Below are 15,531 nucleotides of genomic sequence, written 5' to 3'. Positions count from 1 at the left end.
TTAGAGACCTGTTGAATTTGACTTTTTTCATCATGGATTGGTTAAGTAACTAACACTAAGGATGTGTTGGCAAAATGTTACAGTTTGTATGAATTATTGTGACAGAAATCAAATAGTGGTCACCTTTATTGTATAATATTAACTTCTTAATGTTACCTCTTGAAATTCTACTTCAGTACTTGATCATTAGGTGTGTTTGTAACTTCTGGGCTGTTTACTGGCATTCAGTTTGTCCTATCTCTGGAAAAGTTAAGTATCAAATCAACTTCAGCTTTGCTATCATATATTTTAAAACTTTGAATGTGTGTTGTTTCTACAGCTACCTACTTTTGTGGCTGCTTATGAGAACATGTACAGGTTTTTTGCTGAGCATAGGAAATATCTGTGATATCTCTTCCCTATTGCTACATGAGCATAGCTTCAGGCACCCCAGCTACATCAGCTGTGTTCATGTAGTCATGACCATCAAGACGTTAAGGCTTAGGATTTCAGTACTGAAGAAACTTATTTGAACTGTTAGAAGACTTTGCTGTACAAGAATGAAAAACATTTCATTTAAAAAAAATCATTAAAAATTTGGATGGGCCAATTCTTAATTGGCATAGAGCATTTGTTCTCTACAATTCAAACTTATTTTGACCACTGAAGGACCTTTTTCATGTTTGAGACAAAAGTTAGTGGTAAGTCAGATATTTAACTTTCAAATGGCAAGAGAATGTAGGAGGATGGGGAAGTTTCTTCCCCATGATGATTCCTTTGAAATACATTGCAGTGGCTGTCTTAGCTAGGGCTCAAGTTTGGAAATAAAAATAAATGTTGGGTATCATGAAGAGTTTGTTTTTGGTGGGAATTTAAGTGGAGATAGAATCGCATGGAATGTATGAAGTGTTTTAGAAAGCAGAATGTTTCACATACTTGTGGACACACTGCCCATGATACTTGCAAGGCAGCTGTGTGGAATGAAGCTCTTGCATTAGGAGAATGTGCCAGCAGGCACATGTTCAAAAATAAACCAAAGTACACCCGGTCTCTTGCATTTGAGAGTATTTGGGATGCTTTTTACACCAGCCTTCCCATGTAGAATAAATAACCTTTTCTGATTCAGCAATCTGCTTAAAGAAAAAACAACCAGAAAAACCCAAAACAGTGCACAGAGCTCCATCCCCTAAAAACGTTATTTGTTTTATCTGCCACAGGAACAAACTGTTATCATCTCAAACACAATCTCAGTCTCTGCACGAGCTCCATCTGCCTCCAGCTGGAGGGCAAGCCCTGAAGCGAGTACTCCTGAGGAGCCAGAAGGAGATGGAGGAAGTGAGCTGGCGGCACACCTGCTGGCCAAGGAAGAAGAAAGACGGCTTCAGGAGGAAGAAGAAGCAGCCCTGCGTTTTGAGAGAGAAAGGGAACTCCAACAACTAGAGCTCGAGAGACAACGTAAAGAGAGGGAACAGCAGTATGCTGAGGAGCAGAGGCGGCGGGCAGAGATGGAGGAGGAGAGGCGGCGGGCAGAGATGGAGGAGGAGAGGCGGCGGGCAGAGATGGAGGAGCAGAGGCAGCGGGCAGAAAGGCAGAGGGAAATGTCAGCCGAGATACCTCTGTACCAAAGGTCTGCACTTGGGATGAACTCTTCCTTCTGCATAAAAATTCAAATACCTTTCTAAGTGGAGTGCATGTCTTGAATATATAAATGCATTCATGTCAGATTCATATTGTAGATTTATCAGTGCAAGACACTACATGATAACCTAACCATCTTGTATATGTAGTTCAGCAGTGAAATAGTAAAGCTATCCCGATTCTGCCATCCTTTGCGCATTCTGTAAGCACAATCAGATAATTACGGGTGACTGAGTTGGCATAATTTGAGCCCTACCATTCCTTAGTCCCTTTTGTTGCAAACCACTTCTTCCACATTGTGCAGCCCAGTTTTCTTTTGTGGTCTAATAGTTTAGAAATAATTGCACATTCATTTTTGCATTTCAGCTGAGGGAAGATATTTAGAAGCTAATGGATGATAACTTAAAATTCTGCAGCCTGACTGCCAGTGCTCATTGCTATAAATGATATTGTATTACACAGAGCATCCTGCTGAGACCGAATAAAATGCTATTATTTTTTTCTGATGGCAGAAGAATCAGGGGTGAGATGAAATCGTCCCTCTTGAATGGAGTGCTCTATTAACCCACTTCTGCTCATTTTTAAAGAGGAGAAACAGAGTAATTGTAGCCAAGTCAAAGATGATCTGAAGCACTTAATATGAAGGTTTGTAAGAACCCTAGTGTAAGTTTGCAAATTGAGAACCAGTGGCTCGACATACAGGGCTTTCAGAAGAAATATCAAGCTAAGTCTTTTCTAACAAAGGCATGACTGATTTTTCCAGATTCCTCTATCATTTTAGTTTGACAATGCAACAATGAAGTTTAGTTGTGCCAGTATGCTAATTTCTCAGTGGGAAGCATCATCATAAATGAAATAGCAAATACTGGCTTAGGTATCATATTGTGTTGGAAATGTTCACTGCGGACATACTTATCTTTGCGCATTAAAATGTTTCTTTCATTACCTTCTTCATCAGCTTGCTTAAAATTAATAAATAAAATAGCTTATAAATGCAAATCCTTGCATAGCAGTTTTCCAACTACTGTTTCAGGCATCACAAGAGATTATCTGAAAGGTTAAAGCAGTAATTTTTCCTTGTTTCTTGTGCACTTATCTTACTGCCTTGCGTACAGCAAGCTTGGCTGTTTCTCTTGAGGATTTTTCCCTTTTCTTGTACAAGTAGTAGGAGATGACTGAAGATAACACATGATATCAAGTTAAATCTTAGGAGGAAAAAAATATGATTCTAAAATTACATATATTTGCTGGGGAGACTGTGAGATCTGGAGTTTCTTTAGCTCACAGTGAATTACTGCTGCTGAGCAAAGCAGAGGCATGACTGTTACAATGGCTAAACTGGTTATTCTTGGCAGCTGAACCAGGGTATCTCTATAGTTTAGCTTGCTCCATTTGCAAGATAATAAGGCATTGTGCGGTAACTTGTGAAGCTGCTGTGATATCTGCATATCTAAATCCTTGATATATGCTTTAGTCTCAGGGGGTTTGATTGCTTCTGAAGTTGCTGCAAAAGGATGTGTGTTGCTAAACAAGGATGGCTGTGCTGAATTGTTAAGGAATAAGTTCAGTCAAACTAGGATTTATAGTAACTAGCGCTGTGTTTGTGTTACAACAACATCCAGAGATTTGGCTTGAGATCTGAAATGCTGCATAGCTGTATATGGAAGCATGGTGCTACATGAGCTGACACTCAGCTGATAGCAGAGTATTGAGGCTGGGGGCAGGCAACTGGAAGAGCTTTGTCTGTAGAAGTTAGCGAGTGTTTCTCTATGGATTACAGACTGCACCCATGAAGTTTACTAGAATATGTGTCTAATTTTACACAGTGGAGAACCACTGTGTTTGGACAAAGCTCATCTTCTGGCTTTGAAATAGATGAGATAATCACTGTCATATACTGATACTTTTTTTCTGTGTCTCAGTCTGTTTTTAATCTTTCTAGTGTTTTCACATTTGATTAACATTGAACTTTGTATTTTCTGTATATATATTTGTTATTAGTTCAATTTTGAGATTTTTTTAATAGATATTTTCTTTTATATGTATGTTGCTTCTAGGCATTATGAGCGCTATGAAGTATCTAAAACAATAGAGAACAGACCTGGCCAACCTCTCACTGACAGGTGAGAAGAAATGCAATCAATATATAGGTTGAAATATCTTCAGCAGTAAGTGTTAAGCATTTAGGCATGTAGGTAGGAGGTTTCTACTCCTCACTTACAAAAAGGTAATTTCAGGCTGTTTTTCTAACAGCCTTTCTTTTTCTGGCTTCTTTCGTTTGTTGTATTTCTGACTGATGAAATTAAGGCTCCTTAGGTCTTTGTGTTTGTGGAGGCTTGCGTTTGTTTGTTTTCTTAAGGATCTGTTTTGAATATTTTTTCTCAGGAGATATTTATAGTTCTATGTATATCTTTTTCTGTACATAAAGATAGTGCATCTTTTTTTTTTAATAGGCATTATGAACGCTATGAATCTTCCAAAACCATCGAAGAGCAACCTGGTCAGTCATTTTCTGACAGGTATGTGTGATACTGAATTTCAGCATGGGTGGTGATATAGAATCATAGAATACCCTGAGTTGAAGGAACCCATAAGAATCACCCTTCACTATCTTCTTAGCCTCCCTTTGGACACTCTCTTATAGTTCTGTGTCCTTCTTATGTTGTGGTACCCAAACCTGTCCCTAGTGCTGGAGGTGAGGCCGCACAGCCCAGAGCAAAGTGGGATTCTCAGTGTCTGAAATCCTTGAAAATTCCGATCAACTTTGGCCATTGGCACCTGCTGCAGTGCTGCTGTTTTTATGGTCTGATTTTGTATTGAGAAAACAACCAAACTCTTGGCAAATTACGTTCTGTGCTGTAAACAACAGTTAGTCAGTCAGTCCGGATTTTACTGGGAGAAGCAGAACTATAAGGAAGTAAATATGTGGGTGGTATTAGACTTACCTGGCTGGAAAACAGTTTCTTGGTTGTGTCATAGTGTGCTGTGCAAATTAAGGTGCAGTCATCTCAATGAAGATTGTGAAACTTAGAGACAGCAAACAGGGAGGGATGTGACAGGCAGCAGCAACATATTTATCAGGATAGTAGTAATGTGCCACCTGCTAAATGTGCCTTTTTTTTTTTTTTTTTCCCCTCCTCATTTCCACAGAATGTACTAGCTGGTGCAGGTTCCCTGGACTTTTTGAGTAGACAGCTTTTCTTCTGGCTTTTAGGTTTTGGGCTATGGTTTAGAAAATGCTGAAGTAGCCTAAATCAGAATATTTGTATCAAGCTTTTGTTGTAGATGGCATCTTACAGTACTGAAAGATCACCTCTGCTGTGCATTTAGTTAGTTCTTACCACTGGAGTAAGCATGACTTATTACATAACGAGGAGCCCCAGATTTTACAGGGAACCCATAATGAATTTATCTGTAAATCTAATTTTTGAAGTTGCATGCCCTAGATAGCTACCTCTTGTGTATATGTATGAGGAAGACACTCACGTGCTTGAAATTAGCCCCGATGAGGTCAACCCACTCTTTGGATCTCCTGCTCAATACAAGCTGCTGTGCAGTTGTTGCGTAAGTCCCCAGTATAGAACAAATAATCAAAACCGGGGGAAGCAAAAAGTTTCATGCGATTTCTTTATGCATTCTTTATCTGCAGCCAAAGGACAAGACTCCCTCAGTATATTTTTATGCATCCAGTGCTGCGCTCACAAGCACACTGCAGTAGCAGCTTTGAGTTGTGTACCAAGAAAAGACTTCTGTTCCTTTCTGATGTGTTTTAAAGAAGAAAACTGGATGCGTTACTTGAGACTAATAATACAGTACAGAGGTGTTGCTGAAGCTCCTGTGTAGAGTCAGAAACCCAGCTTTTTGCTCTTTGCCTTCCTACATAGTGAATGGCATTTCTTGGCTAAAACTTGTTAAAAAATTATGCTGCTGGGTATAATCAGTGAGTAATAAGTTTCCTGAGAACAATCTGAGTGCAGTGTTTGAGGAGGTATTTAGCTTACAGTCTAGTGGTGTGCTGAAGTGTGATTTAAGTTTCTCATGAAGTTGAATAATTTATGAACCTGCTTTTAAAGTTATTGCTTCTTGACTGTAGTCTTGAGAAAGCTTCCACAGGGAAGGGACTTTGCTTTGAATCTATTTTTGGTTAAGCAAATACAATGATCAGACCCTTTCAGCTGAAGCACTGGGAACGTTCAGTACTTGATTTCAGCTTTTAGTATGTGGTTACCTGTGTTGTGCAATACTGACACCTTTTTTTGACACTTGAATGTACTGTTAGTCTTTGTTTTTTATTTGTTTACCTGGTTGGTTTTTGTTGCAAGCATTTGGTGAGAGGGACACTGAAAGAAAGGGGCTGTGTATCTGTAGTCTGCACTAAGATCTTTATCCATGACGAGGGCTCCTTCTTGGCTGAGTGAATATTTTCTGTATCTTTAGGAATAAATCCAAGTCAACTTCAGAACTGAATGAATTCAATGCAAACAGAAATAGTAAGTACCTAATTTCTATTATTTTTGAAACCTATTTTTAAAACAGGTATCTCAGGAGCAGTTATCCCAAGAAAATTAATTAACAAAGTACATTTTCATAGCTGAATTATGGTTCAAATTTATCGTATGGCACAATTTAGTGAAGCTGTAAAAACAAGAGGAAATTCACACTGTCAGCAGGATAAATATGATTAGCTGCTGTCTTGAAGTAGCTGATTGCAAAGACATCTTAGATGCTGAAGTTCTAGATGACTGAAAGTGCAGAAGATGAAACCTATCATGTGTAGATATATAATTGAAAATGCCTGTGCTCCTGATGTGTTGGCTCAGCTTGGTACGTGCAGCTTTTTTTCCTATTGACTGATGTTTTCAACACACGTGTTTGCCATTTTTAACTTTTGTTGGCTTAGCAATAACACAGGTGAGAATCAGCTCTCGATACTGTCATAGTGGCTCTGCAGTTTCCTGGACTCCAGTTTGTTGCTGCCTTTTTGAGCTGTCCGTCAGTTGTTACTGCTTTTCTAGAGTAAAGAGGGAGGAAGACTTTCTAAATATTTTAAAGTAGAAAATTTCTGAAAGTTACTCCTGCGTCTAAAACACGGTTAGTAAAAGTAATCATAGAGGGAGTATTGCAAACGGACAACATCACTTTTGCATATTAAAGCTCAGTCATTGAAAGTAATGGGAGAATGCACTTCCACAGTATTTTATAATGGTAATGGATAGCAATAAAATTAAGAGCATATCTGTAATCAGAGTAGCATTGAAATTTAAATTGAAGTGACTTACTGTTGAGTAATTTTCTTAATTAAATCATCTTACTATGAGGGATAATTACTGGGTTTAGAAAATAAAGAAAAAAATGTTGTCCTCTAACTGTCGACAGAGATTGGAGAAAGAGAGCTTGTTGCTTTCCTCTTTCAAAAATTCAAACACATATTGAAAGGTCTTCCACTGCATAATCTCATTTCCACTGGTTTGTTACCACAACATCCAAGTAACAGAGAGATATTCTGTATTAATTTTTTATATAGGCATATACAGATATGTATATATGCATGTATGTATATCTTTGTCAAATGAGCTTGAGGTTTGTGTTTAGTGTGAGTAGGGAAAGAATTCCTGAAAACAGGGATGACTTAGAGTATGAATTCTGAAAGACAGTATCCCACTCTTCAGTTATGTATTCTACTTGTGCTTCAGTTTGTATTGAAAGAAGAGTCTTACTTTTGGAACTGGAAGAAATTATATATTATTTAATTATATGTGCACAAATATGTATATATTTTACTAGAAGTGAAGGGAAATAACTAGTTCTAAGTAGGCTAAAAATATAGAAGGAAATGTGAAATTATTAATGGAAATATGAATAAAACATCTTGCAGTGACAGTAGTGTGTTGGCAAATCCAGTGCTGATCATGTGAAACCCAAGTGCAGAAAGAAGCTGGTCAATGTAGTGATGAATGCTTCTGGAGTTATGCTTGGAGTACTTAGATGCCTGATAACTGCTGTTGTGCCTGTGTATTGTCTAACAGGTACTCAAAGCAAGCATTCGGAGAGGTCTTGGAACACGAGTGACTCACAGAAGGGGTCTCAGAAGGAGCAAAACCTATCTGCAGCAGAGTTAGAGAGACAACAAATCCTTCAGGAAATGAGGAAGAAAACATCTCTACACACAGACAGCAGCTGGATTAGGCAGCGCAGTTCCAGTGTGCATAAGGAGCCAATTAGTCTGTACAGCGGTAGTATGAGGAGGTAGGAATCATGTTAAAAATTAACTTTGTCTCTCATCAGATATTTTTGTTTGGTTATTCTAAACTTCAGCTCCTATTACAGAGCACTGAAACAAATCCAGTGTATAAAAAGCTTTAAGGTAAACTGAATAGCAGTGCAGGTAGAAGAAGGTAACTGTATTCCAGCTGGGATTAAAGGTTTTTTGCAAGTAAAAGTACGTGTCACCTGCAAATAACTGTTATTTCTTGGTTGATATACCAGCATTTGGAAATCAGTAGTACTGACAGATGTGCTTAAGAATTTCAGTAAGATAATTTACCATGGAAATTACTGTAGCTGAAGAGTATAACTCTTCAACGTAGAAATATTGGATCAGAAAGTCTTGAGTTCATGTCTTTCTGTAAGTAATGTATGAAGGTTGGGTTTGTCACTTAAGAAACACCTGAGTTATCAGTCAGGAGAATGTTTGGCTATTGGGCCAGCGCCTTGTTCATAGGCGATATGGCTGTCCAGCCTATATGGATTGTTATTTTCAATCTGGTATCCCTTAGAGACAACAAAAACAAACCCACTATCTGAGGTCCGTTGCTGTACGATGGATTCTGCCATAGTTTACCCTGATAAGGCTGCAGTGAAGAGCGTTTTGCTGTTACACTGCAGACATTAAGTGTCACCACTCCTTCACCTCTAGTTCTTTTTTATTCCCTTGAGACTAGGACTGAGTGCAAAGGATAATTTGCAATTCAGATATTTGAGTCGACGTGTTTAGAATATCCTCAAGATGATTAGTCAAATGTATTCACGCTAGAAAATCTTAAAAATGCTAGGATGTTTTTACCTCTTGAATTCAGAATATAGCTCTCTGTTTCAGCTGTACTGCCATCTACATTTGTGTATGTATCTGTGTTACAGAGGGGAGTCTTTGGACAATCTCGATTCTTCAAGAACAAGCTCGTGGAGGCACCACTCACGGCTGAACCAGTCTGTCTCCACTTCATCTCTGTCCTCTAATCAGGATCACAGCCGCCCAGTGTCCACTTCGAACCGGGCCTACATGTGCACTCCTTCCTCTGCCAAAGCACCTCCTGTGGCCACCTCTGTGAGAGCCCCACCTGTGTCCCAGGCAGCCCCCCGGGTGCAGTCTCCTGTCTCTGCTTCCCAGCCAGGGTCGCAGATGCGCAGCAGGTGAGTAGGTGCCCTTCAGCTGGGAAGACACCCATGGGGGGCGTGCTGAAGAGCGGACTCCGTAGATGTGGTGGTCTGCAGCAGCACTTTCACACATAACAGTAATTAACAAGTCTGAAAAGTATCTGGAGTTTTCTGGCTGAATGGAACAGTGGAAATGTAGGCTGGTATGACTTCCCTGCTCCAGTCATGCAGAAAATTCCCCAGATTTGTCATCAGTGCTTGACGCAGGTTAAAAAAAAAAATAAACTGGAGTAATAAATCTCCAGTCTCAGAGCTGTATGCTGGTTACCGAAATACATAGTAAAATACTTAGAAATGCCAACCAGAGTAGGCTTTATTTACTCGTTTTAACAGAAGATTCCTCAAACCCACACTTTATGGCTGTCATCTTCATCTCTCCTCCCCCCTTCCTGGCATGTGGTCAATCTCGTCTCAGTGAGCACTCAGGAATGCTCATAATCCGTGACCCTGGAGAATTACAGAGTAGGATGTTGTTTTTCATCTTGGAGGAGAAAGCAAGGATTGCAACGTATTTTGAAACAAAGTGTAATTCAATTGTGATAGATAGCTCTCCTATTTTATATACTTGAAACATTTTAAAAACACCTCGAGATAAGATCATCCACACACAATTACATGTATTATATTTAACAGCACTGTAAACATTGGTTCACTAACTCTTAGACTCTCAGACACTTTTTGATAAATTGACCAATTTTTTTTTTAAAAGATAGATTATTGCATTCTTTTTAATGTAAGAAAATGACCTACTTAAACATGTGTGCTTACCTTACTCTCACTTTCATTTTCTGATTTGCTAACATTTTGGTAGATCTAAGGAAATTAGCTCTGTATGGCTTATGTTCAAAGAGTTGAGATAATATTGTATATTCAGGACTAGCCTCCTGTTATCTAACAAGGTGCAGATGGTAGGACTTGGCGGGAATGCTCGCTAAAACTTAGCCTTCAGGATAATTTCCTGCAAATAAGAAACAAGGCAGGAACACAAAAACAGTGTGTTTTTACTCTCTAAACTTAATGTATTTTCCAGTTTATTTGTAGAAGGGATTTTATACAATGAAATCTCTCCCAAGAATGTGACAAATTTCTTCATTCGTTCCTATGTAACTTTGATATCAATTATAACACTTAAGCTTTCCCTAGCTTTCAGATCTACTGCAAGTAATACTCCTCTTCCATTTTTTTCCTTGAGCAACCTAATAGTTCACTTTTTACCAGTATGTTTTTGTTCTTAATCTCAAGAAATCTTTAACTTTTCTCTTTTAAACCTTTTCAAGCTGGTTTTAAGGATTTTCATTCTGTATCTAGGTCAGTCAGTGGGAAGAAAATCTGTTCATACTGTAATAACGTTCTGGGCAAAGGAGCAGCCATGATCATTGAGTCTCTTGGTCTTTGTTATCATTTACATTGCTTTAAGGTGAGAGCTGGGAGTAACACTGTGAAGAGACAGGAACTAATCGGAAGCACGCATGGCTACTCAATGTTCTGCTCACAGGGGCTCTACTAAAATCACCTGCTTTGCCTTCTTTGACAGTGTGGTACCTGCATGTTTCCATGAGGCAGTCCTATCTGCAGGCATTTAGCACTCAATGTTAATAAGAAGGAATCTGGCAAGTATGTAGTCACGATGACTGTAAGACCGCAGTTCTTTCTTTGATTTGACATCAAAAAATCCTAAGTTTCTGAGTCCCCCTGGAGGGCTAGAGAAATCAGCCTGGGGCAAATGCAGAAAAATAAATGCCTTCTGCAAAAGATGTAAAAGCACTCATAATTCCCCTGTCCGAGGACTGGATGAGGAATTACTCTGCTTTAGAGTGCCATTGCACCTTGCATCTTCCATGGCTTTAATAAAACCCCCTCTATGACTTACTCAGTTATCAGGAGTATTAAAAGAGGTTGACTCAAAGATCTTCCTAGTGCTGCCCAACCTGGATAGTAATCCGCAGAGACTGATCTTCACTCCATGCCCCCAGAACATGTATTCTGGACAAAGGAGTCCACCTGTAGGTCCTAACCTATGTAAGGCAATCAGAAATCTGTCTTCTAAAATGTCTTTAGATTAAGAAAACTGAACGAATAGCCACCCAGAAAATTAATTTATATTTAAGCAGACAAGTTATCTGTAGACAGTTATTTTCATAAATTCAGTAAGGATAGTGTTGTGCTTTCAGTTGGTCTTTCCAGAGGTGGTTCATATCCATAGCAACAATGAATTCAGCCACCATAGGTAAATTGTTTAGTGTTAGCATGAAAGCTATCTAGCCCCTTATTAGTGTGTTTAAGAAAAATGAAATTGGCCCTTCTTTCCACATAAAAACTTGTGTCTGTGATGCAAAATCAGGAAATTGTGAGGCATGCAAGTTTGGGTGCTGAAGGACCGAGGGCCCCAGCACATGTACTGCCATATGGAAGCGTGCGAGTAGCACACCCAGATGTTCTGTGTCAAAATCATTGTTTCCATCTAGGCAACAAATTCTTCCTTGTTGAGACAGCTTTCAGAGAAACTGAAGTTCAAATTCAATTTAATGAACTAATCTCTAAATAGCGTCTGGTCTTTCTTTGCTTAGTTGGTGCATCTCTGCTATCTGTTGTCCAGTCATCACCTTAAAATACTTTCTCAGAGTTGATTGCATTTCAGTCCACTAACCGTTACATGTTTGCTTCTAGTGATTGTGGGTTTATGGTTCAAACTTTGTTGGGTTTAATCCAAGCTAATTTTGAAGAACATTTTGTTTCTTTAGTATTTTGTAAGGAGTTGCTAATTACTCATCTGTCATGCAGTGCGTTGCCTGTGAATGCGACCTTGGGGGATCCCGCTCTGGAGCTGAAGTCAGGATCCGAAACAACAAACTCTTCTGCAACGACTGCTATCTCAGATTTAAAAGTAAGGCAGCCTGGCTGCAGTGTGCATGACTATGGTTCTTCTTGGTGCTGTGAAACTTCAAGCGTTTGTATAGCTGAACCAGTTGATAGCATTCATGTTTTACTTTACATTGCCGTGTTAATGAATAGATTCAGAAAGGTTTGATTGCCAGTTTCTGTCTTTTGTACGGTAGTCATTCTAATCTTTTAACTTCCTGGTAGCTGTTTTTACCACCTTGTTATTGAGCAGCTTCAAACACAACGTGGTGTAGTCATCTTGCTTTCTTCATAGAGCTGAAAAAATGGTGTCAAGGAATTGTCAGTTGGCTGAGCAGGCTTCTCTTGATAACAGAGGAGTCTTTTGAAAAACTGTCTTCATTGATTAAAGAAAAAAATAATCTGAGTATGTATGTAGTTGAATCCTAGCACATAATTGGAAAGATATTAATTTATCCTGTGCAGGTGGCACAAATGCTGCTTTCTTTTTGTGATGCTATCATTATTTGAATTATAGGTCTGTGATTGGTTATTCATTTAGGTACAAGTTCAGCAGGAATTGGTTTACTTACAGATCTTAATTAAAAGGTGCGGTATATATTTTTTTTCCTTTATTATAGTTTGCAGATTCTGCTTTACTGAGCATGATGTTTAGGCTTTGAATAATAGTGGTGGTGTTTTTTTTCTGCTGTCATACATGATGGTAGATAACCTCCTAATTTTGAGAAGCCTTTGGAATTTTATATAACTCTGCTTTTAGAGTTATATACTCTACTCAGCAAATAAGGAATTCTTTAAAGTGATTAAATTCAGCTAATGGAAAGGGCTTCTGAATGACTTCCTGGGAAACATGTGCATGTTTCTACATGAGCCTGGCACATTTTTCTCATTGTGATCTAGAAGGCAGTGAAGGGAGCAGGATATTCATGCTACAATACATGAGCAGGACTTGGGCATCTGCTGGCTGAGAACCCAGCTCAGAAAAAGAGAAACTTTGCATCTGGTGCTTTTGCTGTTTTCAGACTCTTTTTGGCTTGCAGGAGGAGGAAAATTTGCCTGCACTGCAGAAATAATTGGGTGATGCCAAAAAGAAAAACCCACACTACTTGATGCTAGTGGTGCATTCACAGGGGCTAACGTTAGGTGCAGGGAGACCTCTGTGATCAGTGGAAAGAGGAAGAAAATCACCACCTTCCCTCTGAAGGTGATCCAAAGCACCGGTCACATCTTTCCAAATTGCTGTTCAGAGAATGTCTTTTTGTTGAGAACAAAACCATGCCAAAGCGACCGTGTTCCTCTCTAAGGTACCCAAATGTGTGAGCAATTCAGTCTGGAGCCTGCTCATGTCATTTTAGCTTTCCTTATCTTTTCTTTTGTATGCAGAATTGCTGGATGAGTTTGATAAGTTTGAAACTGAAAACAGTCTTTTTACTTAGTTCCTGACATGGGAGTATTTTGTGATGGCAGTAACCAAAAATTTTATCCCAGATCAAGTGCAATTTAGTCTCTCTCTGACATTATAGCTTATAAACTCACGATGTTGAGTAGCCTTTCAGGAGCAAGGTTAATCTGTGAGAAGTGGTTGTATACCCTTCCCGTCAGACTGCACCTTCCTGGGTGAGTGGGCACCTCAAAACATGAGTTAGCCAGTGGGAACTTGTTGGTAGAGAATGAAAGATCAAAATTAGTGATTTGAAAAATGCAAAAGCCAGCTGTGTGAGTACTGCCATGAAAATATGTACTGACAATGCAGCACAGGTCAGTAATGCAGATAACTTTTCAGTTAGCATTTTATGTCGCCCTTACTGATGATTCATTAGTTTGAAACATGAATGTACTAGCATTCATGTTTAGGTTTGAAAAGCTGTAGGATTATTAATATTCACAATGAAATTTTATGGTTGTTTTGCACAATTTTATGTCAGTTTTATGTATTAATCTTGTAATGTTGCAGTGAAACACTGATGCGTTGGCAGATGCACTTAAATGTGTGCAGAGAGACAGGATGATAACTTTAAAAACATATATATTGCTATAGTTATTTAGGAAATCTTAATTTCATTATTGAAGGGCAAATTTAGAGGAAAAACATGAACCTGTCTTTGTGTTAATACTAAAACCAATTCCTAAAAATTGAGTTAGGTGCATGTTCTTTGGAAAGTTACTTGGCCTGAAATATTTGCAGTGCTATTGTTGGATTAAACCCAATTTTGTATTGTTTATGACATTTGGCTTGCTAGACTCAGAATGTATGTCTTACTTTGTGTTACTGTTTCCAATAGATATGGTAATACCATTATCTGACAACTTTTAAGTATAAACTTGAATTTTTGTCACTACGATTCTTCAGTGGCTAGAATTTAACTATAACTTCTTCTGTCTCTCTCTTAACAGCTGGACAACCAACCTCCATGTGAAGCAAACCTAGATATGAAACCACTGTTGCAGATAGAAGAAGAGGTGATTGCTGCTGATGTAGATCTATAAATATATATATTGTGTGTGTTTTTTCTAAAAGTAACTCTTTTGCTTGTCTAGTCTTCGTAGCAATGCATTATAGTCTTCATATAACTGTATTTTTATTTATGATAAATAATTGCAGTAAGGAAGTATCTGGGGAAAATGCTTTCACTTTTTCAGCTTCGAGTACTGAAAGCACAAGGGAGAATAAGTATATTTTCAGTAATAACTTCAAAATATTTTTGAGGCTTATAATCAACTAGTTGACTTTCCAATGGTATATGAAGAGGGTATTTTGTTTCTAAGCTCTCAAAACGAGCATTAGAGAAATAGTTAATATAAATATATATTTGCAATTGCTGTCTTTATTTTTGACATATACTGAAAGTGAATTCTCTAGGTTAATATGAAGCTGCGTTTAAATGCACACAAATGTGTTTGCTTTCTGTACGCTGGTTTCTAAAATTGTGCTTTTTTGAAACTTAAATACAAAGAATTACCTGTTTGCTCAGTGGTGAAGGCGTAATATTCCATGGAATCCATTTGAGGGGAAGAATTCTCTTTTCCCACTTGAAAAATGTAACTATCACTGTTTTCCTCCACAAACTAGGTGGAGAATGGTTGTTGAATTACAGTATATTTGTAAATAAAATTTCTGATGTTGCATTTATTAGAAGCTTATTTTCTTTATTTCTAGCAAAATGTATTGATAAGGTGATTAGCTGAAATTATTTGTTTGAATTTTGTCCTGGGAAAACGTTTTAAATGTCATTTAGGGATAAAATGCCTCCCTAAATATGTGTAGTTCTTGCTTTTCTCTCTTCACTTATGGTAGTAGACTTCTAGTGTTATATGTACTTTCAAACTTCCTGTGCTCTTTCTCTTCAGCATTTTTATGTTAGTGGTGACACTGGTTTTGCGGAGTGCGCAACCACAACCTCACTGGGCAACGTGTTCCAGTGTCTCACCACCCTCACAGTAAAGAATTTCTTCTTAATATCTAGTCTAAATCTGCCCTCTTCCAATTTAAAACCATTTCCCCTTGTCCTGTCGCTACCTGCCCTTGTAAAAAGTCCCTCCCCAGCCTTCCTGTAGACCCCCTTCAGATACTGAAAGGCTGCTGTAAGGTCTCCCCGGAGCCTTCTCTTCTCCAGGCTAAAG

The 15,531-nt window shown here is 38.5% G+C and overlaps 1 protein-coding gene across 6 annotated transcripts in view; it reads left to right on the top strand.

Annotated features, from left to right (window-relative positions):
- The window catches only part of LMO7 (LIM domain 7), a 130,114-nt gene extending 115,074 nt beyond the window's left edge, over positions 1-15,040 (top strand). For all 6 annotated transcript variants that reach the window (XM_021417278.1, XM_021417272.1, XM_021417252.1 and 3 more), the window contains 9 exons: positions 1,197-1,606; positions 3,675-3,740; positions 4,071-4,136; positions 6,055-6,107; positions 7,644-7,863; positions 8,755-9,027; positions 10,360-10,468; positions 11,833-11,935; positions 14,305-15,040. In XM_021417278.1, the coding sequence (XP_021272953.1) occupies positions 1,197-1,606; positions 3,675-3,740; positions 4,071-4,136; positions 6,055-6,107; positions 7,644-7,863; positions 8,755-9,027; positions 10,360-10,468; positions 11,833-11,935; positions 14,305-14,327 (1,323 nt within the window). In that variant the 3' untranslated portion in view covers positions 14,328-15,040. The remainder of the gene's footprint in view (positions 1-1,196; positions 1,607-3,674; positions 3,741-4,070; positions 4,137-6,054; positions 6,108-7,643; positions 7,864-8,754; positions 9,028-10,359; positions 10,469-11,832; positions 11,936-14,304) is intronic.

This window comes from Numida meleagris, chromosome 1, assembly GCF_002078875.1.
Source record: "Numida meleagris isolate 19003 breed g44 Domestic line chromosome 1, NumMel1.0, whole genome shotgun sequence".
NCBI classification, from domain to species: Eukaryota; Metazoa; Chordata; class Aves; order Galliformes; family Numididae; genus Numida; species Numida meleagris.
Note: the sequence above shows the minus strand (reverse complement) of the source record. Positions and strands in the feature narration are given on the sequence as shown.